Consider the following 27,400-nt stretch of genomic DNA (forward strand, 5'->3'; position numbering starts at 1 on the left):
AACCCGGCTTCTCGCTCCCATGCAACGAACTTTAGCGAGCTTCAGCATTGAAACGCGACCCCCTCTTTCGTCGCCACATTCCCGCCCCGCCCAGCAAAGCCCGTCCCCTCGGAACTAATCTCGACCAAGCCGGGCGAGATCACCTCCTTATCCTTCTTCTTTTTCTTGCTCGCACTCGCAGACCCTTTCGTCTCGGGAGTGATGTCCGTCTCGCAGACATAGCAAAGGATCCGGCCGTGTAGCGCCGCGGTCTGGTCCTGTTCCTCCTTGGTGGCGTGCGGATCTGGCGCATCGTGGGGGGTCATGAATTTGTTGACGCAGGGTTGACAGATAACATGTCCACAGGGTTTGGTTACTAGATAACGAAAAGTGATTCAGTCAGAATACGTCCAAGCACAGGGCGAAGGGAGGGATAGGGGAACATACGCATAGCTTTTAACCCGTTGGTAAACGTCTTCTTGCAGCTAGGACACACCCTCGTAGTTTCACCCCCGGAGCCCTTCTCCTCGGTAAAATGCACATCCACCAACGCCTTGAGCGAGTACCCATGCTTATTCGTCTCCGTCGAAGCCGGACAGATGGGCGTCAGCTTGACCGTCTTATTGGCAGCGATCTCATCCGGATCGGTCGAGGGCGTCAAACTCGGGACCCAGAACGAGGGGAGGGCGGATTTTGCGTCCTAATGCAGCAGAAAGACGTTAGCAGCAAGCCTAAACCACACCCCACCATCCACATCCCCCAAACCAAGAAGAAAAGGCAAGACACAAACCTTCTCCCTCCTCAACTCCTCCCTCAACCTCTCCTGCTCCTCCCTCGCAATCTTGGCAACAATCTTCTCATCCAACGCAAACACCTTCTTCCTCTTCCCCTCACCATCAACAGCAGCCCCTACCTCCTCCTCGACCTTCCTCTTATGCCCAATACTGGCCCCCGTAGCCACCAAAGCAGCAGAAGAAGGCGTCCCCGACCCCCCACCCACAGCCACTGCCTTCTGGATCTTCCCCGCCCCCACCGACGAGGCACCCGCGGCCTCCAACCCCATACTCACCCGCTCAAACTCCCGCAACTCCCGCCCCTTCACCTCCTCCAGCGCGCGCGCCTCCTCCTCCGCCAACCGCTTCCGCGCCTCCTCGCGCGACTTCTCCAACCGCTTGATCTCCTGCCGCTGCGCCAGCAGGTCGCTGATCGCACACTCGCGGCAGAACAGGTCGCCCGCCGTGGCGCAGGCGACGACGGGGGCGCGCGCCGGGCGGAGGCACAGCCGGCAGGACCCGAACGGCAGGAAGGAGTCGCGGCCGATCACGCTGCGCTTGGTGCCCCAGGCGGAGCGGAGGAGGGAGCGCTCGTAGGCCGTGAAGTGCGGGAGGGAGGTGTTGCGTTTGGAGTGGGCCATTTTTCCCTATCGTTGGCGCTTAGAGATTCAGCAAGAGGGTTCGAAGGGTTGACGGCGGGGAAGATTGTGGACGGTGGTGATGGATGGGTTTTTGGAGGGTTGGGTTTGCATGCGGAGTTAAGGTTGCTGGAGTGTTCGCGTGCGCCAGGTAATTGGGGGTTGTGGGCTTGTGGTATGGTGGAAGTGGGCACCAATTGCGAAAAAAAAGCTGGAGAATTGACCACTGCTCTCGTGGGATAGAGTAGATTCGAATTGATCGATTGGGGTGGGTAGAGCTTCGAAGCTCATGAAGCTAGCGCGGAGAGAGAAAGTGAAGCTGCGGCGTGCGAACGGGCGGGCGGCGGCAGCAGAAAAGCGCGCCCTCGGAAACTGCGGTGCGGTGATTATGTCATGCTGTCACATGCTTGGGGAATGGAAGGTATAGTCGGACTGGATGTATACAATCTGTTATGGGAAATTAGAAGCGCTCAATGGAAAGACTAAAAAGGTGAGAATGCTGCTCATCGCTCAAAGAATGATATGCTAGGATAAGGAGCCAGAAAGCTTTGTTGTCAAGCAATATCTGACGCTTCAATCATGCAGTTGAAGCCTGCCGGGAAGCTTCACCTCGCTTGTGAGTCTTCTAGATCTATACCCAGGCATGAATTGCTCATTCTTCTACCTTGATTCGTTCTGCATCCTCGTCCGCCTCGAGGTCTCCATGAATATATTTTCGCTGCTTCTCTCCGCATAAACCTGTCAAAACACCCCAAGAGCAATAAAAGCATTTAATCGTCCAATATATGATCCATCATCTTCAAGGCCCCTCTTATCCTGGCGTCGTTTCTCCACCACCTTACTCATTTCTCCTCCTCCCTAACTCCCTCTTCACTTTTCATCTCTAACGATCTTCCGAATTTTCTACCGTCAATCAAATACCAATGTCTCCGTCTTTACCTCTCTCAGAACCCTCAAGTGATTCTAGGGGATCTCCACTCTCCTTCCCAAAGAAATCACCCTCGAGGGCCCCAATACCGAGGAGAAGATCCATATATCAATGGCCAAGGTCCTCGACGAGAACTCTTACGACATGAATGAAGCTGAAGCCGCCCGGGAGGGCGTCCAGCCCGACATAATGAACGAACTTCTCTGCCGTGATATCTCTCGCGGATCGCCAGCGATCGTCCGAATACACTGCTAGATCACGCTCACCGGCATGGAATGGAAACCAGCAAGACAACGGGCCACTCAAGCTACAGACACAGTATGGCCGCAAGCGACTGAATGCCTCGCGACGTATAAGAAGCTTGCCGTGGTCAAGTGCGAGCATGCTCCGGTTCTGGTCGGCTCCGCTCAGAGTAAGCAAGGGCCCGGCGGCTATATCTTCTATATCGGACATACTACTGTCACTGACGAGAACATATGTAACATTTCTTCCACGAGTTTCCCCCCCTCTCCTCTTCATCTCGTACTTGTCCACGGCAGCTTTTTATTATATGGCCTCTCTGGCTTCTTGGCTTCGTGAAAGGAGATTTCGAGACAACGGGGACAGAATGGAAATGGGATGATAAGGAGTTTGAGCGCTGGGGTATCTCGGAGAAATGTTATGAGGAGAAGATCCGCTATTGGGATATGGCCGTGCTGGTGGGCATAGCAGGTCACGCTTCTCATCGTCCGCCACGGCCATGTTGGAATTTCCGCTCAGATATCCGCACGTGGCTGGGTATCACTTGTCCCCGTCCTCGAAGTCAGGAACGCTTACTTTTCCTGATCGGCTCTCATCATATTCTACTTAAAACAGAGACTCGGATCGATTCTCATTAGAGTTCTTTCTAGGGCAAGCCCCTTTTCGTCAAGGTTAAAGATGGACTAAATGTGTTGGAGATGCTGCCCGCTGAGAGAGATATCTAGGCAATAATCTGTCGTATATCATAGCAATTGCTAATTATAACCTTTGATAGTCAAAATTATAAGTTTCTTATAACTGAGCATGAAGTCTAAGATTTCTTCTGTATCTTATGTCAAAATGAATCGTGGCAGAAGCACCCCTGGTTCCTAGTCATCCAGGACTACGTCGAAATAGGAAAAAAGCAGGTTTGATGAATTATGGAAGCCATCTATACTTGTCGGATGTCAAGTACATAAAGAAGAATTTAAATAGAAATAAATGTTCCAGAAAGCAGAATAAATGATTCGATGTCTTGTTATTATGAAATTCAGTAGATCAATCAACGTCCAAACCGACTAAAAGGAATAACCCCAACTCTTGCCGTTCTACAAGCCAGTATACCACAGATACTCCGACTTCCGATAGAGCCGAATCACCCGGAGCAGCTGCGGATGCTGGGGCAGGACCTGCGCATCGCCCTCGGTGCGGTGAAAATGGTCCACGTCCGTCGGGGGCAGCCAGGGACTACACACCGTAGGGCATTTCCGTCCCTGAGGACATGGCCGCAGTCCCGCCGCCCGCAGCGCCCAGATGGCGCCGTCGATGTGGTCGTCGGGGATGATCCACCCCGGGGGCGTGTAGCTGCAGGAGACGGACGGCACGGGGCCGAATTCCATGCCGAACTCGTGGGCCGACGGCCAGCCAAACAGACGGTGGGGGATCTCCGCCTTTGCGAAGATCCGGTCCACGAAGTTGTAGCTTTCGCTCTGGAAGTTGTCGGTCACCGCCATCTTCAGGAACACTTGATTGTTTTCTTTTGGCGGATGGGTTTACCTTTGAGATGTAATGGGTTGGTTCGAAGGTTGATTGGAGGCATTAGGATCTGGGATTGTATATATTTTAAATACTGAAGGTGATGGGGCTCGGATGTTGCAATATTTCCAGGAATTTGCCAGCTGGAATGAGGTTCACCGGGGGATGTTCCAAGACTCAATGCTCGACACGATTCTAGGTGGAGGTTATAGTGATTGATTCCTTCTATACTTCTGGTGCCATGTATTCTGATTCGAATTGTTCATCACGGCGATCTTTCTGTCCTGCTCCACGGTGCTAGTGTTTGCTTGCATCGGAGATATTATCAAAGAAGGAACGAAGATTGTCAGCAGCGATTCACTGGAACGGATATTCTCACAGTCTTCTTTGTATCGCGACGAGTCAGATCGCATCCTCATGTCGCACTGCACTGAAAGTCTCCGATAGCGTCAGGGCCAAGTTCACGTAGGGTGTTTTCTCCACTCTGTATTCCGAGTCGGAAAACCACGCGGGGTGGAGAAGGAAGGAGAAGCGGGTGTTCACGGACGCGTCGGCCCGCTTTCCCACCGGTCTCTGTTCCACCCCCTCAGGCTCCAGGCTCCAGGCTCCTTCGGCCAACTTCCCAACATGCCTGATCCCTCCATAACCCCAGTCAAGCGACAAAAAGCATACGCTAAGAGATCCAAGTCGGGATGTCGAACCTGCCGGTTAGTTCTCTATCCTAATCCCTGCCCTTTTTGACCTCGTTCAATCGACTCACCCTGGATCCTCCGCCTGCCAAGATACCGTCGTGTCAAATGCGACGAATCTCCCGGGGCGTGCAAACGATGTACCTCAACAGGGAGGCAATGTGACGGTTACGATCTGCCCCCAGTCTCTCACAAGCCCTTCTTCGCTACAAGGATAGGCATTCCTCAGCTCACAGCACCTGGCATTCTGGCTACTTTAACCTTAGAGGAGCGACGCGGCTTCAGCTTCTTCCAGCATTGCACCGTCCCCACTCTGGCCGGATTTTACGACTCGGTTCTCTGGGAGATATTGAGCTTGCAGATCGGTCATGCTGATCCGGCTGTCTGCCACTCTTCCATTGCGCTCAGCGCTGTGCACTGCGGCGTCCAAGCGCGCCAGAGAGAAAGCTTAATACCCAGGGCCAAGACCGAGAGCCGACGCTGGCAACAGTTCGCTTTTGAGCAGATGGGTCGGGCGTTCCAGCAACTTCGGCGGCGACATGCATCCCAGGATCCACAGTACACCGTCACAGTACTCTTATGCTGCCTTCTTTTCGTGGCAGCAGAATTTACCCTAGGACACTACGACAACGCTTTCCGACACCTGCGGAGTGGCCTCAGAATCCTGCGAGACCAACAAATCAAAGTAGCGAGTGGTGTTGAGACACCCCTAGAGTCCTCCCTGACTCAGACCTTCTCACATCTTGACAATCAGGCTGGCTGCTTTGGCTCTGAAGGACCAATCCTGGTCATAGACGATGATGATGCCACACTCTACTCTGACATGTATGCGCACAACGTCAAGAATGGCCGCTGGACTGTTACAAAAGTCCGTCAGATCATGGAACCGCTCGCCGGCGCTGTGGTTCGGTTCTGTCGACGGCAGGCTATCACGGGCTATGACGAGTCTGAGTCAGCAGTCAGTGAGCAAGCTCGCATTATCCATCGGTTAAGCTTATTCCTGATGTTCACGACCAATCTCAACGATCAACCGGGCCGGGTGCTCACCGCCAAAGAAAACCGAGGCTTGAAGCTTCTCCAACTTGAAGCGCACGCGCTTAGGAACGCGCTCCTCAGCCTTCCGGTATCGACTCGAAAGCCGCAGTTCCATGAGTTTACAGATGACTTCGAGATCATGCTGGCTCTCGCCGCAGAAATTCAGCAGTGCGAGAAGGATTCCTCACATCTCCCACAAATTACCCTGGACATCGGCGTTGTCCCACCGCTATATGCCATTGCGAAGCGCACCGTTGATCCCGAGCAGCGGTGGCGAGCGATCCAATTGCTGCAGTCTTACCCTCACCAAGAAGGTCCGTGGAATGCGAGTCTGTTGTCTCGGACTCTCATTGAATCACTTCCCGCAGAATTGTCATTTGCTGCCAATGGTGCAGAGGACGCGAGGGGAACAGTGGTCGCCGTGGGTGTACGCGACTGAAGCAGAAGCGTACCTGCTTCTGAAGGTGCCCTGATTATTGCGCCCGTTCGGAGCGCTGTACGCGTACAATTCCGTATCCAAAGCCTGCAGAAGAAATGATCGTCCGAATCGGACGAATCGAGTCCCGGGACGGTGCTGGGTATCAGTACCCCAAGAGATCATGAGCAGCAGGGCTGGCACCGTGTAGTTCCAAGCTATCTGCAGTTGTAAATGTTGACTCCTTCCTCCTCCGGTTTGGCGACCGGAGAATTACTGCCTTGGGCTAAATTACTCTCCTCGTTCTTAATGATCAGTCCTGAGACCAAATGACGGGCCATGGCCGCGAGACAACAGTCAATAACCTGGCCAAAACCTTGAGACTCTGTTCCAGCGAGAGTCAGACATCGCCAAATGAGGGGTTGAGTTCTGTGGAACTCTGCCCATCGATCACAGCTGGAAGCGAGGAGCAAGTTCTATCAGGCTGCATCATCTGCAACTCGTAAAGTAAGGCTTTCAGTATACTGCTCACTGTTAAGGCTGCATCTACAAGACAATACATGTAGATTTCAAATGAGTACAATAGACAGTGGCGATGCAAAGACCGAACTCAGAGGGAAAGAGGCGGCGCCCGGTTCTACTCTTTGCAGCGGTGTCTCCAAGCGATTAAGGGAATGCGGAGACAAAGTTATTCCAGCCGATCGGGAATCCCCTTTCCACCTCAGGGCTAGTACTGCAGTGACTCCGAAGTCCTTCCCTGCATCATCCAACTTTTACTTCGATTCTAGTTGAAACGCCACGTTTTCTGTTCAAGACTTGACATGGACCTTGAAATTGCCCTGCAAGATACGTGAGTGAGTAGGGTTGGGGTCGCGATTCTAAAAGCTGCTTGCGCGAGCATCACCGGACCTTTCTTGGCCTATCTACCGCCTCTTGGACCATAGAACGACCAAACATCTTTAGGACAACCATGAACGAATACCTCAACATTTGTGTGTCGGAGGATATTCTTGACGTTCAGGCTTTGCAAACTGACGGTGCTTACAAGAAATACCCACTGCTAAAACAATTCGTCGGCCACGAAGCTGAAATCTCACAACCTCAATACATTTCTGATGGGGAAGAAGGGGTTGTGTTCTCTTTCCGGCATGAGAACATGGATCTGTGTTTAAAATTAGTAAGTAAGGGATAAATCTTGCTTTTCGACCTTTGCAGTTGAATATTGATATACTCTAGTTCAAAACCTGGGAATTTCCCAAAGCACTACTTCCCGTCCAACCAACAAATGCAAAACTCCTTGGTCCCTTTAGACGGGAATGCCGTGCCTTTGCTCGCCTGTGTGATCTAGGTCTGAATGGGACTTGGGCAGTGCGGTGTCATGGTTGGATATATCTAACTGACGACCAGCTTGCATGTCTCAGCACAGCATGTAAGCATTTGAGACTAGTCCCTGGATCGAATGTCTCGCGATGGGCTATTGTGAAGGATTTTGTTCCTTCCCCTCCGAGAAAGACAGACCTCCCAGAAATCCGCGCCAAATTCGAGATCGCAAAACAGGCACTGATTCTGCCGGGTGATGTTGAAGCAAGAAATTATAGAGCTTCCTTTTTTGTTGATTTGGGGTCCACTAGCACGTACCCACTCCCGAAACCTTGGTGGTCAAAATTCGAATTCGAACGTTTCTTCTGGCTTTGCCCACCTAAGGTTGGGGAGCGTTGGTCGATCGAGCCTTAGGCAGCACCGTGCATATTCTTTTCATGGATTCACAGGGTGAAAGGGAGGTCTGGGACGGAGAGACACTCAGACACATCATCAGCCGGAGTCTAGTACCCGTGGTCTCACAGTGTCTGGCAAAAGGATGGAACATTCTGTGCCCTTTGCTGCACGAGCCGGCCGAACTCCTGCCAGGTGGCGCGGCGAGAAAGTCCGCGGAAACAGAAGACTCACGCTTTACATCCGTCGGGACCGCAAGCAACTCCACTCATCGCGGCACGTGAACCTGTGTCCCGGCGCTGCCAAGGTTGCTGAGAAGTAGACGTCAGCGGGGGTTGATGCAAGCAACCACCTGGACCCATTCCGCCAAATGCAGACATACTGTTTGCAGAGCCGAACACGGTAGTACGGGTGGATCATAACCGATAAAGAACTGGTCGTGCTGCGCGGTAGCTGAGAGAGCATCAGCTCCGGCATTGGTGCGCATCGGCCCCAGCGGCAGCCGCCACCTGTCTCGCAAGCTATGTGGATGACGGCCTGGGACTTGAATCTGGGACGCTGCAGTGGAAGAGCATCCCATATGCTGCGCACGGTGCCGGCAAGCTGACTGTCAAACTAGCATTGTGGACTATTGCTATGCTAGCTTCGGCAGAGAATACGTGTACCACTTTCAAGAGTTGCTATGAGGCTCTTGATAATCATACCGAAAAAGAAGAAGGATTCATCCATCTAGCCACAGGGCAAATAATGTCACAACGCCCTAGCCGTGCCGAGTTCATAGAGACATGGAACTCCGAGGTCATACCGTCTGATAAGAGTTCATTCTGGACGGAGGATGTGTATCAGATAAATTGGGATGGGTCGCGGCAAAATGGCTCATAACACTTCGAGACCCGACCGCGCCAGTCTATACACTGCCCATGGATTGCCAGTTCTGGAGCTGTTCAACGCAAGCTAACTACTCCTGGCAAAGAACGGACAGAGGGGGGTATAGGACTGGGTCCAGCTGGTTTGAGCATGCAATCGACAACCGCCCCTATCGGTTCTCTGTGACTGTTATCTCAACATGAGTAGTCATGAAGATATCATATGGCTCAATCCATGCGGATATATTGTGTGAACTAGGTAGTCAATTAACTTCACTTTTAAGACGGATGGTTCGGACGCTCCCTAGCTGGAAAATATGGTATAAATTTCGCCCTCAAACTAGATGTCTCATTTGCTAAGGCAAAGCCGGGTATTGAGGCTATTCGTCCGTAGGCTTCTACTTGACTACTTGACTATTGAGGATTTGAGATACATCGGGTGAACTTCGGATAAATCCTGCAGCTGGCTGGCGTTCATACCGAATGTGGTAATGGAAGCAGCTCTCATCCAGGCTCCAGGCTTCTCCACAGTCGGCATGACTCTGTGGAGGTTGGACCCACCACTGCAGCGATGATCCTTTTCCCTCAAAATGCTGCATACTGATCAATGATCTGAGACGGGTCGAATTGCTTTCCACTCGCCTTGACACTGCGCTGACTGGGCTTTTATTCGAATTCCTGACACTTATACTGCCCATTAATTTGACCGCAACCGGCTCTTTGCAGAAGATCATTCCTGCCAGAAAAGCAACGAGTCGCGACGGAAGTTGTGAATGAGGAAGAGGAAGAGGGTCAAACGAGGTAGATCGACCTCGCACCTCATGAGCCAAAGCTTGCCAAGGGTTAGGAAGCAAGTTTTCCCAGTGCTAGACTCGGAGTCACACACGCTTATGCATGAAGTGAATCCATAGCACAGCATCCGGCATAGCAAGCATTACGAGAAGATATCCGATGTCCCTGCCTCAATCTCGACAACCTCTCGCCTCACTTGTTCAATTCATCGCAGCGAATGTGGTTGATTTCATCCTCCACACCCTTGCTGCATCCATCCTTCCTCGCGCGATATTGCGTCACAAGAACAGTCTCTGCTTGCATGAATGCATGAAATCGTGTTTTGGAAAGGGATGGGGTGAGAGGATGGACTGAGGAGATGTTCTCATCTACTGAGATTGTCTGTCTATAAAGGCCTCGCAGTCACCCCCTTCTTTAGGTACTCGTCACACCCATCACCTCCACCACTCCCCACTCAACTTCAATGATGCATTATTCGCTAATTCTACCACTTATCACAACCCTGGCAGCCATGAAAGCAGCGACAGCTACCAGCTATGACTATATCATCGTCGGTGGCGGCACGGCGGGCCTAACGGTCACCAACCGCCTGTCGGAAGATCCAGCAGTCTCTGTCCTCGTCATCGAACCTGGACAAAATCGAGCTCAACAATCCCAATGTCACGGATATAACGCGTCTAGCCTATACCTACGACAGCCCGCTAGACTGGGCATACCAGACTACCGAACAGAACTTCAGCAACCGCCGCCAGGTGATGCGTGACGGAAGGGCGCTCGGAGGCACAAGTGTGATGAATGGTTAGCTATCTGCTCGGCTTTTTTCATCCTCGAGAAACAGCGTGTGTGACTAACGCAACAGTACGGAGTACTTCTTCCTATTCAGGTGCCGCTTACGCACGCGCGGAACGCGCTCAGATCGACGCCCTTCAGGCTCTCGGAAACAATAACTGGGCCTGGGATAATCTTTTCCCCTACTACCTCAAGAGCGAAAAAGTCCAACCTCCGAACAGCACGCAGAGTGCCGCCGGTGCGTCGATTATCCCGGAGTACCACGGGCAGAACGGGCCCGTGCAGGTCGGTTTTATGGACCTTATGCTTCAAGATGATCAAGGGGTTGATCTCACGGCGGCTCTCAACCGCACACTTGCTTCCCTTGGGGTATATTGGAACCGGGACCTAAACACTGGGTCAATGGGGGGATTTGCGATGCATCCGTATACTGTGGATGCCCAAGGTGTGCGCAGTGATGCAACAAGGGCCTATTACACAGATTTGAGGGCAGGGAGAAGCAATCTTCATGTTATGCTGAACGCGTCTATTTCAAAAATTCGATGGCAAGAGGCCGAGAACGAGCAAGGTTCTCTTGCTGCTGAGACTGTTGAAGTTAAGGACGGGTTTGGAAGTCGAGTGGTTCAAGCCAGGAGAGAGGTGATTCTGGCCGCCGGCGCAATGCGGTCCGCCGGGATCTTGGAGCTCTCAGGAGTTGGAAATCCACAGTAAGAAACCTATGAATGGGAGGCCAGTGACGGATAAATTGACACATGTGAAACGAAAGTAGGATTCTTCAGAAGCATGGCATTCCGGTACAGATCGATCTTCCCAGCGTTGGGGAGAACCTGCAGGATCAACTCAACACCTCCTTCGTTGTGTCCACCAGGTCACCAGTAACCGGCACACGAACCGTAGCCTTCGTATCCGCCTCAGACCTTTTTGGCTCCTCTACTGAGTCCATCGCGGCTTCTCTTCTCTCCTCGATCCCACATACGCGGAGATGACAGCGAAACAGACCAGCGGAGCCATGACTAAGGAAGCTCTACAATTGCTCTATACAAGCCAGCATGATCTTATTTTCAACAAAGGGATCCCAATTGGGGAGTTCGTGTTTATTCTCGATAACCCAAATCAGATCCATGTCGGATACTGGGGCCTTCTTCCGTTCTCCCGTGGGAATGTCCACATTTCCTCGTTGGATGTGGCGGTTCTCCCAAGGTTGAGTCTGAATTATGGCATGATAGATTGGGATATCCAGGTCCAAATCGCGATGTCCAAGTTTCTCCGCATGGTCTTTCAAACCGGCGAGTTGAACGAGCTGATCGAGGAGGAACTAGAACCTGGTTTCGCAAACATTCCGGCCGATGCGGACGATGAAATCTGGAAAGATTGGATTGCGGAGCAGTGTAAGTCTTTCCCCTTCATCGCCCCAGGGCAGAATGAGAGAAACAAAGCTGGTTGGTGAATCACTGATTTGACTGGACTCGAACCTGCAGACACTCCAAGCTATCATGCTGTTGGGAGTACATCGATGCAACCGAGGGAGATGGGTGGAGTACTAAACAGCCGGTTCAAAGTTTACGGTACTCGAAACGTCCGCGTCGTGGATTCTTCCATCCTGCCCGTCCAGCTCTGCGGGCATCCCACAGCCAACATCTACGCGATCGCGGAGTGGGCTGCAGACATGATCAAGGAAGATCGACTCTTTTCTGACATGCGAAGAACCGGGCTTTAGATACAAGACATGATTTGGAACCATAGATCTTGAGTGAATCAGTCACCCTTCAGGGGTAGAATCCGGGAGATAAAGCACTGGGCTAATCACTGTATACTGAGTATTGTGAAGAGCCGAAGAATCAACACTTCTTCTAATCTCCTAAATCAGGCAATCAATCGATGTGCAGGGTGATCAAACAAAAGGAGAGAAAAGAGCTTCATCTCGACGGTTTGTAGAAGGGTCCACGGTCGGAGGTTGCACCGACGAGTCGGGACGAAGGCCCGGTTGACTCATCTGTGGCTAAATGGCGCATGGAGACACGGCCGCAGGCCACGACTCGGGTGCTGTTTCCCTCTATCTATGCGACTATCAAATGGGCAGGAACAGCAACGATTAATATCACATTTAAATCAACCGAATCAGTACAGACACCAGTCCATCGTAGCCCCAAACGCCGATCATGAATTCATCTTGTATATCCATTAGTCCGACTACAACACCATCCAGCCTCATGTCTTTCAATATCTCGACCCGTAGACAGCAATCCGTCTCTCCTCGAGCGCAGCCACATGCCGGTTAGCGGTGGCCGGCGATGGGGATCTCGCAGTTTTCGGGGCGAACGTGTCAATCGCCGGGGTCACGACTTGGCTGTCCTCGCCTGATTCGAGATCATAAACAAGTAACTTTATGCCGGGTAACTTAGACTGGGTCGACTCAGTCTAGGTACGTCGGATGCGACGCCCCGATGCTCTGCTCGGTTAGGCGCGGCCTCGGCGCTCTGCGCCCCGAGGCCGGGCTGACATCGGCAATGGCGATGCTTATCGATTTCAGGGTTAGGTGCTGACAAATTTAAGCCGACGACAGCCCTAACTAATTAGGCTACTGCCGGAGACATGCTTAAATTCTTTTATTTTAGTATTGATACTGCGTCGCTCTACCTTCGAGTACTTGTCACGATCTCAAGGAAATACGTAGCCACAGTAGTGAAGATTAAGATACTACATATGCTAGACCCCTTTTTTCTTTTCCTTTTTTCTTTTTCTTTTCTTTTCTTTGTTCTTTTTTTTTGGCATGCTAAAGTCAATCAGAGCATGGTATTCAGAGCATAGTAAAATGATTGATATCTCCTAGTTTGCTGTTAAATCCAGGGTATACAATTCTATAAGACGCAGATAGTAGGGATATAACTCTCTCTTACGAAAATATAATTAGTGCCAAGTGCCACATTAGCGAAAGCCCATGATAGATCTGGAATCAGTCAGTAAATGCAGAGACCCGACAGACAATGCATACCTCTTCCGAGGAATTCAGCTATGATTTCTCTGTCAGCCGAGTGGAGGAGCGTTCTACCAGATAGCTTATATAATGGAGGGGTGGTAGGGCCTGCCTTCCTCACAGACCTTACTCCGTAGGGCGCATTCAGTGTGGCACTATCATTTTCATTTATTCAATACCTTTAGCCGTTCATACCATGATTGCCACCCAGCGCTACAAGTCCCGAGAGTCAGCAAACAGCAGTTGACCTTTCCGGCTGATTATGGCCAGTATGAGTTCTTTAGCGAGTGCTCGTTACTCCGGGGTGCATTTACTCTCGATTCCAACCAGCAGACAAGTAGTGATACCTCTGGTAAGTTGACTGGGGGCAAAGAACATGTGTTGACTCCTGCAAGCAGACAAGCCTGCCTTGGCTGGCGTCGAGTTCTCTTCTTGACTAACCATTCCGCAATATCAATATACAATATACAAACCCAGCGAGGAACTTGGGGAGTAAGTGGTATTCACACTTAAGCATGATACGTGACTGCAAGATCTTCAGATCACCTTCGAGGGTCAGGACACCCTCGCTACTCCAACTCAAAAACCCCTTTAACCAGCAAGTTGACTGACCCTGTTCTTTTTGATAGGATGTGCCAGAGCAGGTATCGAGGCACCTGTATCCAGTCGAAGGGCACCGCATATGATCGTCGACAAGAAGTTCTTGCCCCTCGCAGAGACCACGTGCGGATCGATCTTCCCCATCAACAAAGACAAAGTGACCCTGACAACGGGAAGTGAATATCCGCCCCCCCTCCATGATCGTGGTCCCCGCGGAACTCCTGACATCAACCTGCAGGCATAAAAGCCTACATTCACAACCGCTGTGAGGCAATTCACAACCAGACAACCTGCCAGCAGCCCTGAAGCCTCAAAGGCCAGGCAGCTGCTCACCGCCCGCCACGCCATGTTGATAGTCCCGCACTCAGATAGCCTGCTGCCTCGCGTAGTCTGGATTCATCACTCATCCACATCCCCTCACAATCCTTGATCCTCCGCTCCGATCCGTCACCCAAGTTGGTGTTTTAAAACAGAACAGATACACGCTACTCAACCTAGCCAAGTACATCTCCTGCACTGTTCAAACCCACCAGGCTCATACTTCTTTATCTCTACAACTATCCAAAACCGTTGCACAGTCCCTCGTTCCTACGATCTCAGCTCTACAACCTGTAGACTCTTCCCTTTTCCTGCCAAGTCTCTGGAAAGCAACCCCCATCTCTCCGATCCAATCCATCCTACAAGTTGGAAAACCTGCGAACAGACTACACACTCAAAACCCAACTCACCAAACCTCATCTATCAAACGAAATTATGTCTTCGCACCCATCGTCCAGCGACAACATCACCCGCGCTATCCCCGACAACACCCACGGTGAAAACCACGACGCCTCCACCCACCAGACCAAGAAAGAACAGGAACCCACCATCCCACACAATCCCGAAGAACAGAACACCGTCCCTCAGGACACCGTGGACAGAGATGAGACCTCCAAGATCCCCGAGAGCCACGATACCACCGCAGACGCTATGACCCACCCCACCTCGCCCAAGCCAAACATGACACAAGTCAATCCGGATGAGACAATCCATCCTGCGTCTACCAACACCGACTCAACTCTCCCCGAGGAGATCGAGGCCAGCATCAACGCAGCCCGACGTACAATGGAGACATTCGACCAACGCCTCACCCACCTGGAAGCCGGGGTCGAGCATCTGCAGCAGCAGCTCCAGGACCAAGCGGCGCGGACCCGGCAGCTGGAGGCCGACGTTCATCGCCTGATGCGTACCGCAGACAGTCATCAGATGAGCATTCTGCAGATCTACCGGCGCGTTGAAGAGTGGTATTGGTTCCAGTAGCTCAGGGGCATGTTGGCACCAGAAGGGACCATCGAACACACCGTTCTGTGTTGGGCGAAGGAAGTGGAACACGGATCCCCGGGCTAGGTTGATTATTTCTTGTACTCTTCTTGCCTGCTGTTTAGGTCGGTTGGATGAATTCTCGTATGTATCGTTGAAGATGAAGGACTGCCCTGAGCCATGAGGATATTGTCGGCGGCCATGTTGATAGCTCCGCTCAGATAATGTTAGCCGCATGTAGTCTGTATTCATCGGTCGTTCTCGTCCTTGGCTGATACTGCTTCTTGTACATGGAAAACAGGCAAAAAGGACTAGATAGGCTGCTTAGCAATTGCCCAGCGGGTTGTAGAAGGTTGAAGTTCCTCCGCGATCGGGCCACGTGAGTCACAAATTCATCCAGCTTTTTCCCATGTTGAAGGACTTGGCTAGCCATGATTATCCACCAATATGTCAAGATATGGGTGGGTATAGCCCATCCTTGAGCGTCATAATGTAATCAACATCTACATATGTACAATCCCAGTTGCAAGGACCCTCGAAGCAAACCCGAACTCTCATAATATACAAACCGACGAATAATCGGCCATATCCCCATCTTTACCCCCGTTGCAAGTTTCCCCGAGTGCCACATCTACATCACGCTTTCTGAGAACCTTCCTCACCAGCAACGGCAGCAACAGCACCCTCAGCGCCCATCGGCCTCCTCAACCCGGGGTCCCCCTTCTCCATCGCCGCCACAAACGCGCTCCGCTCCCCGATCCGCCCCAAATAGCTGACAATATGCGGATACGCCTCCAGACTGTACGGCATGAAGATCCGGAACGTCGTGAGCGGGAACAGCAGCATGCAGTCCGCCGCCGTGAAGTTCTCGCCCGCGATGAACGGGTACTTGGCGAGCTGGGCCTCCATCGCGGCCAGGCTGCGGTCCAGCCGGCCCTGCATGACCTGGGTGGCCGGGTTGTTCTCGGGCAGAGCGGACATGCGCGCGAACATGAGCTCGTAGAGGGCGGGCTGGATCCCGCCGTTGGTGTGGTGGAGCCAGAAGACGTAGTCCGGGTAGTTGGGGTGGGTGGGCGGAAGAGTCAGTTTGCCTTGGGGGTCGTATCTGGCAAGCAGGTACTCGAAGATGGCGTTGGTCTCGCCGAGGGTGACGGCGCTACCGTCTTGGATGACGGGGGCGGTGCCGATGGGGTGCAGGGCCCGGTAGGCGGCCGGGGCGAAGGAGGTCACGGGATCCCGGTCGTAGCATTTGAGCTGGTAGGGGAGACCCAGTTCTTCGCAGAGCCAGATCACTCGGTCGGACTGGGAGAGGTGGAGATGGTGGACGGTGAGGTCAGGAGATTCGGACATTTCGAAGGCTCAAAGAATAAAGATGGTTGCAATCATGGATGTATAGTTAAAGGGCGTTGAGTGAGGCGGCTAGTAAGTGAGTCTTAAATCTCAAGCTTCAAAGCCCCCGCGGCACATGTACAGTACGGAGACTTGCGCCGGATCCGGCAATCGAGTCTTCCGACATTCTAGAATCGCGGAACCCGGGAGCTCTGAGTAAAATACGTGCGGGAAACCGTGGGCTGATTTCCAGGACCCACTTGTGGATCCGAGAAGCTTTGAAACATAGGCGTTTGGAGTCTGGGACGGGCGTACACTTCCGGCTACCAAACACCTGCCTCCTATATGATATCATAAGATGCCCCATTGAGCTGCCGCATCTCCCGGTCCCAGTAAGCCTGCTTATAAATCAGCATAGATCCAGATCGACCTGTGCTCGGATTGCATAAAGGCTCAAGTCTAGCCCAAGGAAGTAAAAAGTGAAGAAAGTTGTTAAAGGACTCACCCAGTCAAACATCTCGAACGGAGAATCACCATGAACCAAGTCGTCGAAGATGAGCCAAGGAGACGAAAGAAGGCCACTCGGGGGCGTGATCTCTTGAAATTGAGGGTCGGATATCTTAGGGTTACTGGGGTCAGTAGAAAGCCGAGTTTCGTCTGAATCACTGTTCCAGGTCACAGCATGACCCATCCGACCGAGCATTGTGGCCAGAATCTCAGCTGCCTTGGTTATTTCTACAGGTGGCTTGGGGGTCTGTTTGAGGTTGAAGTATGTCCGGTGGAGGATACGGACTAGCTCTGTAGATGCGTCACTGGTCAAGGAAGGCTGAGATGAAACCTTTGTCCTGTTGATCACCTCTAGACATATCACCATAGCCTCAGTGAGGCAATCAGACACCGACCGGGAGGCACCAAACCACACACGCCTTATATTGCGCGGACCGTGCAGGGCCTCTTGAAATAGGAGACACTGCTGCTCGAGAACGCAACGGGCTGCATCCACGCATGCCCATCGAAAAGCGTCAAAGCTGGGGTTTGACTCAGACGAGATAAGATATTGACGATGCAAGATGCAGCGCGACCGTTGGTATACTATCTCCAGGGTGCGTTGCATAATCAATTTGTCATATTCCATCGTTGGAGTGATTGGAGAACGCATACGCAGAGAACACGGGAGGCCGTTTCTCAGAGCTTCCAGTTGCTGGCCCAGGCGAGCAGTGCTGTCGGGAGAGATTGGGCCTTTTGCAGCAAGATCTGCGATCTCATTGGCTACTGAGTAAAGATCGTCAAGTGCCAGCATATATACAACGTGGCTAAGTGTTTCGGTTGTGGATCGGGGTGAGGGCAGCACTGACATGGTGGAGTTGAAATCGTCGTCGAGTAAGTTGCGTGGGCGAGCTGAGTTTGTGAGGCCTTGGTAGATAACTCTTGGAAGTCCTGTTTGCGAGGCAACGACGTTGTCAATGACTGATAGTAACAGCCAAGCCCTGCATCGCATCTCTGCTTCGAAGGCAAGTAGAGGGGGATGGCAGAGATGGGCGCTCTGATGATATCCCATCATGGTCGCCAATCGCGAAACAATCCCGAGAAGAATCGACACGCCGGTTTTCGATTCATTGCTTTGCAGGTACTCTATTCCCAAGTATATCAACATTGCTTCAACCTTAAACCTGCCAGGGAGAGTGAGATCTGACTTCGACAGTGCGACAGCTGACTTTTCTCGGAGGGCATAGAAAGACTGCGGTACTTCGGAGTAGGCCATGATGGGATCCAGAAAATGCTCGATCCACACTCCGCAGGCTAGCACCCCATAGAGTAGGGCCAGCCAGGCGGGACTGACAGTCGCAGGTGATTGCCAAAATTGGCGACACTAGAGCTTTCAGACATGTCTCGCGAAATCCATGAACAGGATTTAGAGGCATACCTGAGTCTGGAAAGTCGGAACATGAATGATCACTGCAGTGAAAAGGTCAGCCAGAGTATTGCAGACACATACAGGAACATACTTAAGGATGGCTCTGAGGATTCGAGGCAAGATGCCACGAGTCTATCCGCCACTGTGCGGGAGGGCAACGAGATTATCAATTCGTCGATGCTCACATTATGCGAGAGACCCGACAACAAGTGCACGGAATTGCCGCTTGATTTGATTTGAGCATGGCTGGGGTCGATCTTCAGTTTCCTTGTCTGTGTTCGATATCAGCTCGGAATTGGGGAATGAGAACCCAGGTAACCACACACAGCGTCATCCATGAGAGCCCGCCAGTGGCTTGGATGGACAAATCGAGTCCCACTCGATTCGGATGGAAGAAGTCGGGCCCCAGGACTGGAGCGCTTATCCTTGCCTATCTCAGGATTTGACCATGTGCATTCACCGTGTGGTGCACAATGTTCTCGAGTGAGATGAGCAGCACGCGCGTGCGCTTGAACGTAGTGACAGGAGGTGCCATGATTCCGATTTCGGCAATTCGAACAAGGACGAGCGCGATCACATCGAAGTCTGTAATCACTTGAGTTAGTGCCAAGTTGTGCTGCGGGTGCGTACGAGTTGCATGCATCCTACTTTCTTTCACGACAGGAGGTACAGGACAGAAGCACTCGAGGCTTCTGGTCCCGTCGCTTCCGATCTGGCAGCGGCGAAGAAAAAACTCGATTGGTCACAGTCAGGGGCCGAAACTCCATCAGGATGCAGATTTCAGTGGAGAGCCGATGCTCGGGGCTACTTGGTTGTGACGGATGGAAACGGGTGTGCCTAAAGAGAGGGGAAGTCAGAACTTCCTCAATGGAAGGCGGACGATTCGTAGATCGACATCACGGGTTTCTCGGGTTTCACGGATTTCTCGGATTACTGGTAATGTAATCAAGTTTGCCGCAGTTCCAAGTTTCGGTAACGGTAACTTACCAATACAGCTGCAGTGGGTCGCCGGAGACCCCACATGTCAATCACTCTTTGGGCGAATAACCAACCGTTGACTCTCTACCTACCTTCCTCTCTTTGCTTTGATATACTCAGAGTACAAGGTGGCACTGGTTAGAACAACCCACTGTCCTCGCTTCTCTGATTCCCCTCATCTCTGGCTGTGAGAATGGCCCACTTCTGCCGGGTGGCTCGATTGTGATCGAAATGAGAAGTTCCACAGCCTATATAAGGCGAAAGTAGGCGCCATAGCACACATCCTTCACCCCCCAGAAACATACTGTTCACATACTGACTCGGCCTCTTGGAACGATGACAGACTCCCAGCTCTCGAAACCACGATTCCGCGTGGTGATTGTCGGCGGGTCCATCGCAGGCCTGACCCTCGCCCACTGCCTACTTCGACAACAGGTGGAATTCGTCGTCTTGGAGGCCCATGAGGAGATTGCACCGCAGGTCGGTGCTTCTATCGGAATCATTCCAAATGGTGCGCGCATCTTGGACCAGTTGGGAGTTTTCGACGACATCATAGAGGCTACAGAGCCCCTTCGTGACTCCTACTTCTGGAAAGAGAATGGCTCGCTTATCACCAAGAACAACGCCCCAAAAGTCATCCATGACCGGTACCTACCCTTCTTGCATATCAATACCTCAATGCTCGCTGACCACAACCAAGACATGGCTACCCCATTGCGTTTGTGGATCGTCAAGTCACACTCGAAGCTCTTTACAAGCATCTTGGACAATCGCAGGCTCATGTATTCACTGGGAAAAAGGTCGTCCAAGTCGAACATGTTGCCGATGGAGTGAAGGTGCACTGCGCAGACCAGTCGGTCTATGAGGGTGATCTCGTTGTCGGGGCCGACGGGGTAAGAAGCACAGTGCGACGGCAAATGTGGGACTACATGGAGTCAATTGGGCTGGAGAAGGAGGCACTGAAGGAAAGAGAAAGTGGGTTGCCTTCTTTCAGACTTCATACCAACGCAGTGCTGTTATACTGACTCTTCTAACTTCTTGGTCATAGCAATGACGTCTGAGTACAGCTGTGTGTTTGGCATCTCGACATCGACTCCAGGGTTAATCCCGGGGACCAGTCATCGAACTTTCGGCGAGGGGTGGTCGGCCCTGACTATCGTCGGAAAGGAGGGCCGGGTGTTCTGGTTCTTTTTCAAAAAGTTGGACCGGAAATACTCTGCCTCGCACATCCCACGCTTCGATCAAACCATGATTGGCCAATATGTCGACCCTTACCTGCAGAAGCCGATTACTGATAATGTACCTTTTGCCGAGGTATACAAGAGGGCAATAACCCGGACTTTGTTGCCATTGGAAGAGGCCTCCTATAGCCGCTGGGCCATCGACCGGTGGGTTTGTATCGGAGATGCAGCGCATAAGGTATGCTCTTGAACAAAATGATGGAAAGAAAAGCCCTAAGTGCGCGTGACTGACATCCCCTAACAGATGACCCCGAACTTGGGTCAGGGTGGTAACAGCGCAATTGAAAGTGCAGCCGCGCTTGCGAATAGTCTTGCTAGCTTGCTCCAAGCCTCCCATGAGTCGAGCCCCGCTGTAGAGGAGCTGAATAAATGCTTGCAATCCTGGCAAGAAAAACGGCGACCTCGCGTGCAGGCCATCTTCAAGTCAGCCTACAGCCTCACACGATTGGAAGCACTGAGTACACTCAAGGACAAGGCCATAGCACATTATCTAATGCCTTATCTCGAGCACTACTTGGTCGACAAATCATCTCGAACCTTCGTGGGGGCGACAAAGATTGATTACCTACCACCACCGGCCAAGTCCCTAGCGGGTACGATGCCTTTTACTGACTGTCGACCCGTGCCGGACTCCACAATTGGGGAACGGGCACTTTGGACACTGCCACTGTTGGGCATCTTCGCCTTAAGTAAGACAGCAGTGGAATCAATGCTCTCGCCCCTTAGATCACATCTGGTTCCGATGTTGAATAACGGAACCTGGACTGCTGCGAGTGGAGAAATTATGGATCTAGACACATCTCTTTATCATAACCGCTTCTTTGACAAGCTGATGCGGCCGCTGATTACTTGTTTCCTTCCTTCAATCACCGGATCAGACCCGCGCTCACGCATCCAGATGTTATCGTTCATGACGGACCTGGGACCAGTCTATGGAATCTGGTTGCTGGAGAGTTACCGCAAGTTGCACTCATGGCACCAGGTAATTCTGTGAGTTCTCCGCATACCAACCGACGTGAATTCTGACTCATTTGGTCGATGAAACAGACCCATGGCAGCAGGTAGCATATTTCAATTGGTGGGCATCTGGAAAGTTGCCCCTCTCTACCTCGCGTTGGAATATCTCCGCACGCCCCTGTCCACACTGCTCGCGGGCGAGAACAGAAAGATAACCTGTGGCCTCACCGGGTCTCTGGTTCTCTCCACCCTGGCAGGATACCACTCGATCACATATGCCAATTTCTTCGCCCCAACCCTCAAGTTGCGCCAGTGGTACAATGCTCTTTGGCAGGCTTTCCTACTGACCACTCCCCTCCTTCAGGGCACCATCCTGCTTGCGGCCCGCGTGCTCAACAGACCATCCCCGAAGTCACGGGATGTCCAGCATAAGCCACAGAGAAACGAACTGCAATACATCCGGTGGGCATACGGTACCTTCGCCCTAGTCTCCGGGCTCACCTTTGTTTACGGCCGGATGACGGCCCCACGGAATGTTTCCTTTAGTAGCATCTTCCTGCCTGATTTGCGAGACGCTTCGGTCCCAGTGAAGTCTTTCAGTGCCTGCATCGCGCGCTTCTTGAAGTATGATGAGCTCGTCTCGATGACGAGTGGGTTTGTATGGCTGGCGCTGCGCTTCCGCGAGTTGAAGCAGGCTGGAGCTCAATTTTCCTGGTGGAGAGCCGGTGGGGCATTCGCAGGGTCACTTCTTACTCTTGGACCTGGGGCGACATTTGCACTGGGTTGGGGTTGGCGCGAGGAGCTTTTATATCAGACGGCCGGAGAGTCGTAGAGTCAGTCATTGAAGGCAAGAGAGTTAGTCCGAGTCAGGATCTATCAAACCGTACGCATGTCTCGCAGACCTTCCAACAGAATTACCTGTTCTCAGTCTTCCCTAGCTGCAAGAACATATGATGCCGTAGCCTTCATCATTAAAATTAAGACACTGAACAGAAATAACTTCACCTAGCCTGGATTAATCCATCACTTAACCATACCCCTGACACAATATGAGCTTCTCCACCTTACCCGTCCTCAACCAAGCGCGTAGCGTCGAGAAGAGCATGGAATAACATGCAGCGCTGGCTGTTGTCTTGTGCTTTCATGCGAACACTACGTACCAGAGTCGAAGGCTATGATGGGGGTTTCAAGTATGATCCTCCGGGATCACCTGACATGTTGACATCATGCTAAGGACATAGCTTCTCCTTCCTTCACTTCCACTTCTCCTCCTCAAACTCATAACTCAAGATCATCCAGCCTGCTTCGGCTTCTCTCTCTCTATTTTCATAACGACCTCCTTATCTGTCTATCTATCTCTCTCTCCCCAAAGCGACATGACACCCCCCCAATCATGGATGCTCCCCTCTCTCGTCCCGGAGGATCTAACTAACTCTCGACGGCCCGTCTCCGCAAACCCACCTTGAGATAGTGGAGGTCCTCGACGAAGCCGCCGCCGAGATGAGTCAGGAGGAGAGCGACCGAGGGGGCGTCAAGCCCAACGTCCTCATTGAGCTGCTGTGCAGGGACACAGCCTCCGGCGCGCCAGCGATGGTGCAAATGTACGTCCAGATTCCCGTGACCGGCACGGAGTGGCAGCCGCCAAGCCAACGGGCCCGTCAAGCCGTCGATGTCGTATGTCCCCGTGCCAGAAAATGCATGGACGCGCACGGCAAGCTTCGCGATATACACTGCGAGCACGCCCCAGCACTTATCGGATCCCGGCAGACCACGCAGGGCCCCGGGGGCTGGGTGCCGGGAGGTTACGTGCTTTACATCGCCCTGACAACTGTCCGTGAAGAGGACGGGGGGATGGTTGCGCTGTCGACCGGTGTGATTGGCGAGGGGGCGTTTTACGAGATGTCGCCGGATGAAAGAGAGCAAGTTCGTCTGGCGTTCAAAGCTGCCTTCACGTAAGTTTGCTCTCTGCCGACAGGAGAGAAGGGATTTTGGATTCTGTTGATACTGAAAGTGATAGCTCCTTCGGCCGGCACCAGATCGTGCCATCGACCATGTGGGTGCCCAGTCAGCTGTTCTGGGATCCGGTGAAGCAGAAGATGTACTGTACCCCATCCATTCTATCCTCTTATCTCCAGTTCTATCTTCGCTAATGCGACTCCCAGCTTTTTTGTAGGAGACTTCAAGAGAACCGAGAGAGAATGGGAGTGGGACGGTGAGGAGTTTCGACGATGGAGAATCTCAGAGGAAGCTTACGAAAGAGCCATGCGCTACCGGCAGAGATACACCCGCTAGTTGAGCTCTCACGAGCCATCCTCTTCGGTTCAGGCGCTGACAAGCAATACTATCTCTGCAAATCACAATGGCTTAGTGCCAACTTGCCAATTCCCATTTGCCATGTAGGCCTCATAAATTCCTCGCTTTCCTCAATGCCCCTGGCCACGATTGGCCGTAGTTTCATTGCCCCAAGTAGGCCTGGATTGAGCATGGCTTTGGCCACATATCGGACTGCCTGCCGGCGGGTGTGTCATCAATATATCGGCCGCAGATGGCGTAGTGGTAGAACGTCGTCGGCTAGGCTTCGGATAACAGTAAGAATTAGAATTCTTACTAAGCCTCGAAGACTTCAGATTCGAATCCTATTGCAGTTATATACTCTATTTTAAGATATTTATTTCGATAGATCTAGAATAAAATAAGTCTACTAAAAAAGATAGATAAAAAGAACAGTCCATTTAAAAATTTGTAATATATTCTATATAGCTAAATTGGTCTAATTCAGCTTTGAATATAGATTTATATCTACTGCTTCTATATAAGATTTTTAGATTAGAAAAAACTGTCCTTAATATTCGAAATAAAATATGAATTAGATTTCTGAAAAAGCCTGGATCCAAAGAAGTATAAAAACAATTTAATTTAATTACTAGATCAAGACTAGGAATATATTAGAATATTAGGATATAATTTTATATTAATAAAGTATCTTTATAGCTTATATACTCGAAATGCGGGCTTCTACATAAAAATAGGCTTAGATTAATAGAATTATTATCATCATCATCATCATCATCATCACCACCAATGTAGTGTAGTCAGTCCGCTAGCTGAAAATTGCAGCCCCCCTGTTTCCCAGACTCGCGGTCGACGTGGACATGGCCCCGCGGCTTGCTTGCTGTAAAGTCAATCGCGTGCACTTCGTACGAGATATGCTTCGGTGTATGCAAGCGGGTTTGTTCGCACGTACGTACGTACTGTATACCTCCCCTATCTTGTGTGCCTTTAATCCTCCGCAGGAAGTGGGTTAGTCCAATCCCCTCACTCCAGTCACCGCGACGTACATCTTGGGCAACCCTTATTTGTAAAAGTCAGGTTCCCAGTGTATGGCGTTCGCATAAAAGCGATTGAAAACAGTCAGCGCTAGACCTCCTTCCATGTTACTCTGAAGATACGCATCTATTCGAGAAAGAACAAGATGCAAAGACCACTATTGTATTCGAGGAACCTGGGTAGGTGTGTCAAGGACGTGGGTAGACGGTGGATTCTGACTATCTGAGGCTATCTGCAGAACTAGCTAAGAACAACAAGGTGGGCGGTAAGCAGCAGCCTGAGGCCGCAGAGCGTCAACATGATGATGAAAATCGGCTACTCGAGGCTTCAATGAGTGAGACTCTGAGCATGGCCATAGCCGTGGCGGTGAGAAGTTTGGATATTGAGGCCTCATGGCCGCTAACACGTTGACTGCTCTGAAAATAAACTAGACTAGAGACGAGGGTCTTTATGATCCCTCTGCCACTCGATGGGCTCCAGGTGTTTCGTGCGATAGTTGAATTGGTTCCATTCTCGTTGGCAGGCTTTTCTCCACTAAGCATCCTCTCCATTATGCCGGTTTTTCTCAACCGGCGGAGTCGATCTTCCTCAAATTCTCCCTTTCCGATAATCGTCGCCATAAGTAGGCGGTCCAGTCCGCCTCAAGTAGTCGGGGAGGCTATCATACACCCAGGACTCGTAGTTGGTTGGCTTCGCAGCACGGCTTCGCTCTAGGGCCGCTCAGGCTGTTGGGATCGTATGTCCCCGCATGAGGAAATGCTTCTCGAGACCCGTGATGAACCTGATATCGCCGTGGCTATTCTGTCTCGGGGTTCTCAGAGTCTCCTGCAACGAAGCCAGGAACGGAGCGCGTTAGCAAAGCGATACCCATCAAGAAGCCGTGGAGAACAGCAAAAGATGCACAGGGCAGAGGGAGGGAAAGATCAGCGTAAGACTCACTGATTCCTCGTCTATAAGCTACCATCGGCGGGGGTCAGTACGCTTGTAGTCTCGCTGCCACTCAGGTGGCTCCAGGTGTTCAGTCCGGTAGTTGACATACCACTGGAATGATGGCCCTCAAAATGATACATACTTTGCAGGGTAAACATGCTTTCAGGACATGAGGATGGTTAAGAATCAAGGAAGGCCAGAAGGGATGGGGGGAGGGGGGGGGAGGGCAACACCATGACTTACTCGGCAAGGCAAGCGGAACCACCTCCTCGTTCCTTCCACCTCAGTATACTTGATGTATACACGGATACAATTCAGACGTATTGAACGCATACAGCGGGCACACGAGCTGATAACTTGACGAGGAGTGTGAGTATACCGGCGCTCTTCCCGGCGGCTTATTAGTAGACTGGAAGCGCCTCGACGGACAGCTTCTGCGGGTCCTGGCGCAGAATAAAATTCTTGATGAGAAGCTGGTTCGGCGACATGCCTAAAGCCTCTGTATTATTTTCCGAAATCAGCTGCTTTTGGAGAGAGGGTGAATGAAGACTCCAGCAATGGATGGGGGGTATCCAGGCTCTACAACATACTTGCTTTGGGGGAGGTTAGTGGATGGATTGATCTAAGAATAGGTTCTTGCATTGGCTGATCTAGAAGCTAGAATACTACTATTTCAAGCGTCGGTCCACGAAATCTCTCTGCCACTCGGGCGGCTCTAGGTGCTCCGTCCTATAATTGAAACGGTTCCATTCCCGCTGACATGCTTTTCGCCACCACACATCTTCCCCCTCCTCCCAATTCTCCCGATACTCGGGGAGAGGGCTTATATCACTGAGCTCGTCCAGTTGCCTGATTTTTTCCATCCATTCGTCGGTAGATGATGGAGTGGTTGACCTCTGGTCCTTCTTGGTTTGCGACACCTGTCGCCACAGGTATGCCGTCCACTCAGCTTCGCAATCGTCGTGTATCACGGTCGAGCTACCTTCTGATTCATAGTCTGTCTGCATGTCCTTGTCTTGTTTCTTGGACTTCATCTTCTGCACGTGCTGAGCCTGTTCCGGTGCCTTCATCTTCTGCATGTTCTGGACGTTACTCTTTGTGTCATGAATGTCCCCCTTCGTGTCCCGAGCCTGTTCCGGTGCCTTCATCTTCTGCATGTCCCGAACGCTGACCTTCGTGTCATGAATGTCCCCCTTCATGTTCCGAGCCTCTTCCTTGGCCTTCATCTCCTGCATGTTCTGGACGTTGTTCTTTGTGTTCTGAATGTCCGCCTTCATGTCCTGGAACATGACCTTCCTGTGCTCAATGTCCACCTGCATTTTCTGAGCCTGTTCCGGCGCCTTCATCTTCTGCATGTTGATCTTCGAATTGGAAGTATCGGTCTGCATGTCCTGGACGTTGATCTTCGTGTCATGAATGTCCGCCTTCATATCCTTAGTCTGTTTCAGTGCCCTCGTCTTCTGCATGTTGATCTTATA

General features: G+C 51.7%; 11 protein-coding genes across 11 annotated transcripts in view; 6 read left to right on the top strand and 5 right to left on the bottom strand.

Annotated features, from left to right (window-relative positions):
- Positions 1 to 41: 41 nt before the first annotated feature.
- Positions 42 to 1,680, bottom strand: BO66DRAFT_373554 (putative RING finger domain protein; the record flags this gene model as incomplete). Its single annotated transcript, XM_025645546.1, has 4 exons — positions 941 to 1,680; positions 764 to 892; positions 427 to 679; positions 42 to 355 (listed from the first exon to the last, which is right to left on the bottom strand). Exons 1-4 carry the CDS (start codon positions 1,391 to 1,393, stop codon positions 42 to 44), a joined length of 1,149 nt encoding a protein of 382 aa, XP_025504301.1. The 5' UTR covers positions 1,394 to 1,680.
- A 1,966-nt stretch (positions 1,681 to 3,646) lies between these two features.
- Positions 3,647 to 4,073, bottom strand: BO66DRAFT_428570 (uncharacterized protein; the record flags this gene model as incomplete). Its single annotated transcript, XM_025650412.1, has 1 exon — positions 3,647 to 4,073. The coding sequence occupies exon 1, from the start codon at positions 4,049 to 4,051 to the stop codon at positions 3,647 to 3,649; it is 405 nt and encodes a 134-aa protein (XP_025504302.1). The 5' UTR covers positions 4,052 to 4,073.
- Positions 4,074 to 4,730: 657 nt separating this feature from the next.
- On the top strand, positions 4,731 to 6,167 carry BO66DRAFT_305216 (Zn(II)2Cys6 transcription factor domain-containing protein; the record flags this gene model as incomplete). The annotated part of the gene is made up of 2 exons (XM_025643238.1): positions 4,731 to 4,780; positions 4,856 to 6,167. Coding segments are annotated over 2 exons (1,362 nt in total), but the record flags the coding sequence as incomplete, so codon positions are not given.
- Positions 6,168 to 7,093: 926 nt separating this feature from the next.
- BO66DRAFT_81933 (uncharacterized protein) lies at positions 7,094 to 8,098 on the top strand. Its single transcript, XM_025653622.1, has 2 exons — positions 7,094 to 7,389; positions 7,449 to 8,098. The coding sequence occupies exons 1-2, from the start codon at positions 7,183 to 7,185 to the stop codon at positions 7,944 to 7,946; spliced, it is 705 nt and encodes a 234-aa protein (XP_025504304.1). The 5' UTR covers positions 7,094 to 7,182; the 3' UTR covers positions 7,947 to 8,098.
- A 1,951-nt stretch (positions 8,099 to 10,049) lies between these two features.
- Positions 10,050 to 12,302, top strand: BO66DRAFT_420242 (GMC family oxidoreductase; the record flags this gene model as incomplete). Its single annotated transcript, XM_025649858.1, has 6 exons — positions 10,050 to 10,242; positions 10,289 to 10,381; positions 10,443 to 11,079; positions 11,142 to 11,309; positions 11,375 to 11,760; positions 11,851 to 12,302. 6 exons carry the CDS (start codon positions 10,050 to 10,052, stop codon positions 12,087 to 12,089), a joined length of 1,716 nt encoding a protein of 571 aa, XP_025504305.1. The 3' UTR covers positions 12,090 to 12,302.
- A 2,397-nt stretch (positions 12,303 to 14,699) lies between these two features.
- Positions 14,700 to 15,245, top strand: BO66DRAFT_438110 (uncharacterized protein; the record flags this gene model as incomplete). The annotated part of the gene is made up of 1 exon (XM_025651034.1): positions 14,700 to 15,245. One exon carries the CDS (start codon positions 14,700 to 14,702, stop codon positions 15,243 to 15,245), a length of 546 nt encoding a protein of 181 aa, XP_025504306.1.
- Positions 15,246 to 15,881: 636 nt separating this feature from the next.
- On the bottom strand, positions 15,882 to 16,595 carry BO66DRAFT_322265 (glutathione S-transferase family protein; the record flags this gene model as incomplete). The annotated part of the gene is made up of 1 exon (XM_025643749.1): positions 15,882 to 16,595. One exon carries the CDS (start codon positions 16,593 to 16,595, stop codon positions 15,882 to 15,884), a length of 714 nt encoding a protein of 237 aa, XP_025504307.1.
- A 160-nt stretch (positions 16,596 to 16,755) lies between these two features.
- Positions 16,756 to 18,976, bottom strand: BO66DRAFT_82013 (fungal specific transcription factor domain-containing protein). The gene is made up of 5 exons (XM_025653624.1): positions 18,816 to 18,976; positions 18,581 to 18,761; positions 18,499 to 18,530; positions 17,080 to 18,444; positions 16,756 to 16,972 (listed from the first exon to the last, which is right to left on the bottom strand). Exons 1-5 carry the CDS (start codon positions 18,825 to 18,827, stop codon positions 16,916 to 16,918), a joined length of 1,647 nt encoding a protein of 548 aa, XP_025504308.1. The 5' UTR covers positions 18,828 to 18,976; the 3' UTR covers positions 16,756 to 16,915.
- Positions 18,977 to 19,803: 827 nt separating this feature from the next.
- BO66DRAFT_373570 (FAD-dependent oxidoreductase) lies at positions 19,804 to 22,603 on the top strand (the record flags this gene model as incomplete). The annotated part of the gene is made up of 5 exons (XM_025645547.1): positions 19,804 to 20,114; positions 20,168 to 20,442; positions 20,516 to 20,886; positions 20,953 to 21,698; positions 21,756 to 22,603. The coding sequence occupies 5 exons, from the start codon at positions 19,804 to 19,806 to the stop codon at positions 22,495 to 22,497; spliced, it is 2,445 nt and encodes an 814-aa protein (XP_025504309.1). The 3' UTR covers positions 22,498 to 22,603.
- Positions 22,604 to 22,954: 351 nt separating this feature from the next.
- BO66DRAFT_391668 (uncharacterized protein) lies at positions 22,955 to 24,015 on the top strand. Its single transcript, XM_025647307.1, has 3 exons — positions 22,955 to 23,617; positions 23,683 to 23,763; positions 23,828 to 24,015. The coding sequence occupies exons 1-3, from the start codon at positions 23,166 to 23,168 to the stop codon at positions 23,955 to 23,957; spliced, it is 663 nt and encodes a 220-aa protein (XP_025504310.1). The 5' UTR covers positions 22,955 to 23,165; the 3' UTR covers positions 23,958 to 24,015.
- Positions 24,016 to 26,590: 2,575 nt separating this feature from the next.
- The window catches only part of BO66DRAFT_428575 (uncharacterized protein), a gene marked incomplete at both ends in the record, with an annotated part of 3,269 nt that continues 2,459 nt past the window's right edge, over positions 26,591 to 27,400 (bottom strand). Inside the window, one exon of the mRNA XM_025650413.1 lies at positions 26,591 to 27,361. Coding sequence (XP_025504311.1) covers positions 26,591 to 27,361 — 771 coding nt within the window. The remainder of the gene's footprint in view (positions 27,362 to 27,400) is intronic.

Source organism: Aspergillus aculeatinus (genome assembly GCF_003184765.1).
Source record: "Aspergillus aculeatinus CBS 121060 unplaced genomic scaffold BO66scaffold_22, whole genome shotgun sequence".
In the NCBI taxonomy this organism is placed as follows: Eukaryota; Fungi; Ascomycota; class Eurotiomycetes; order Eurotiales; family Aspergillaceae; genus Aspergillus; species Aspergillus aculeatinus.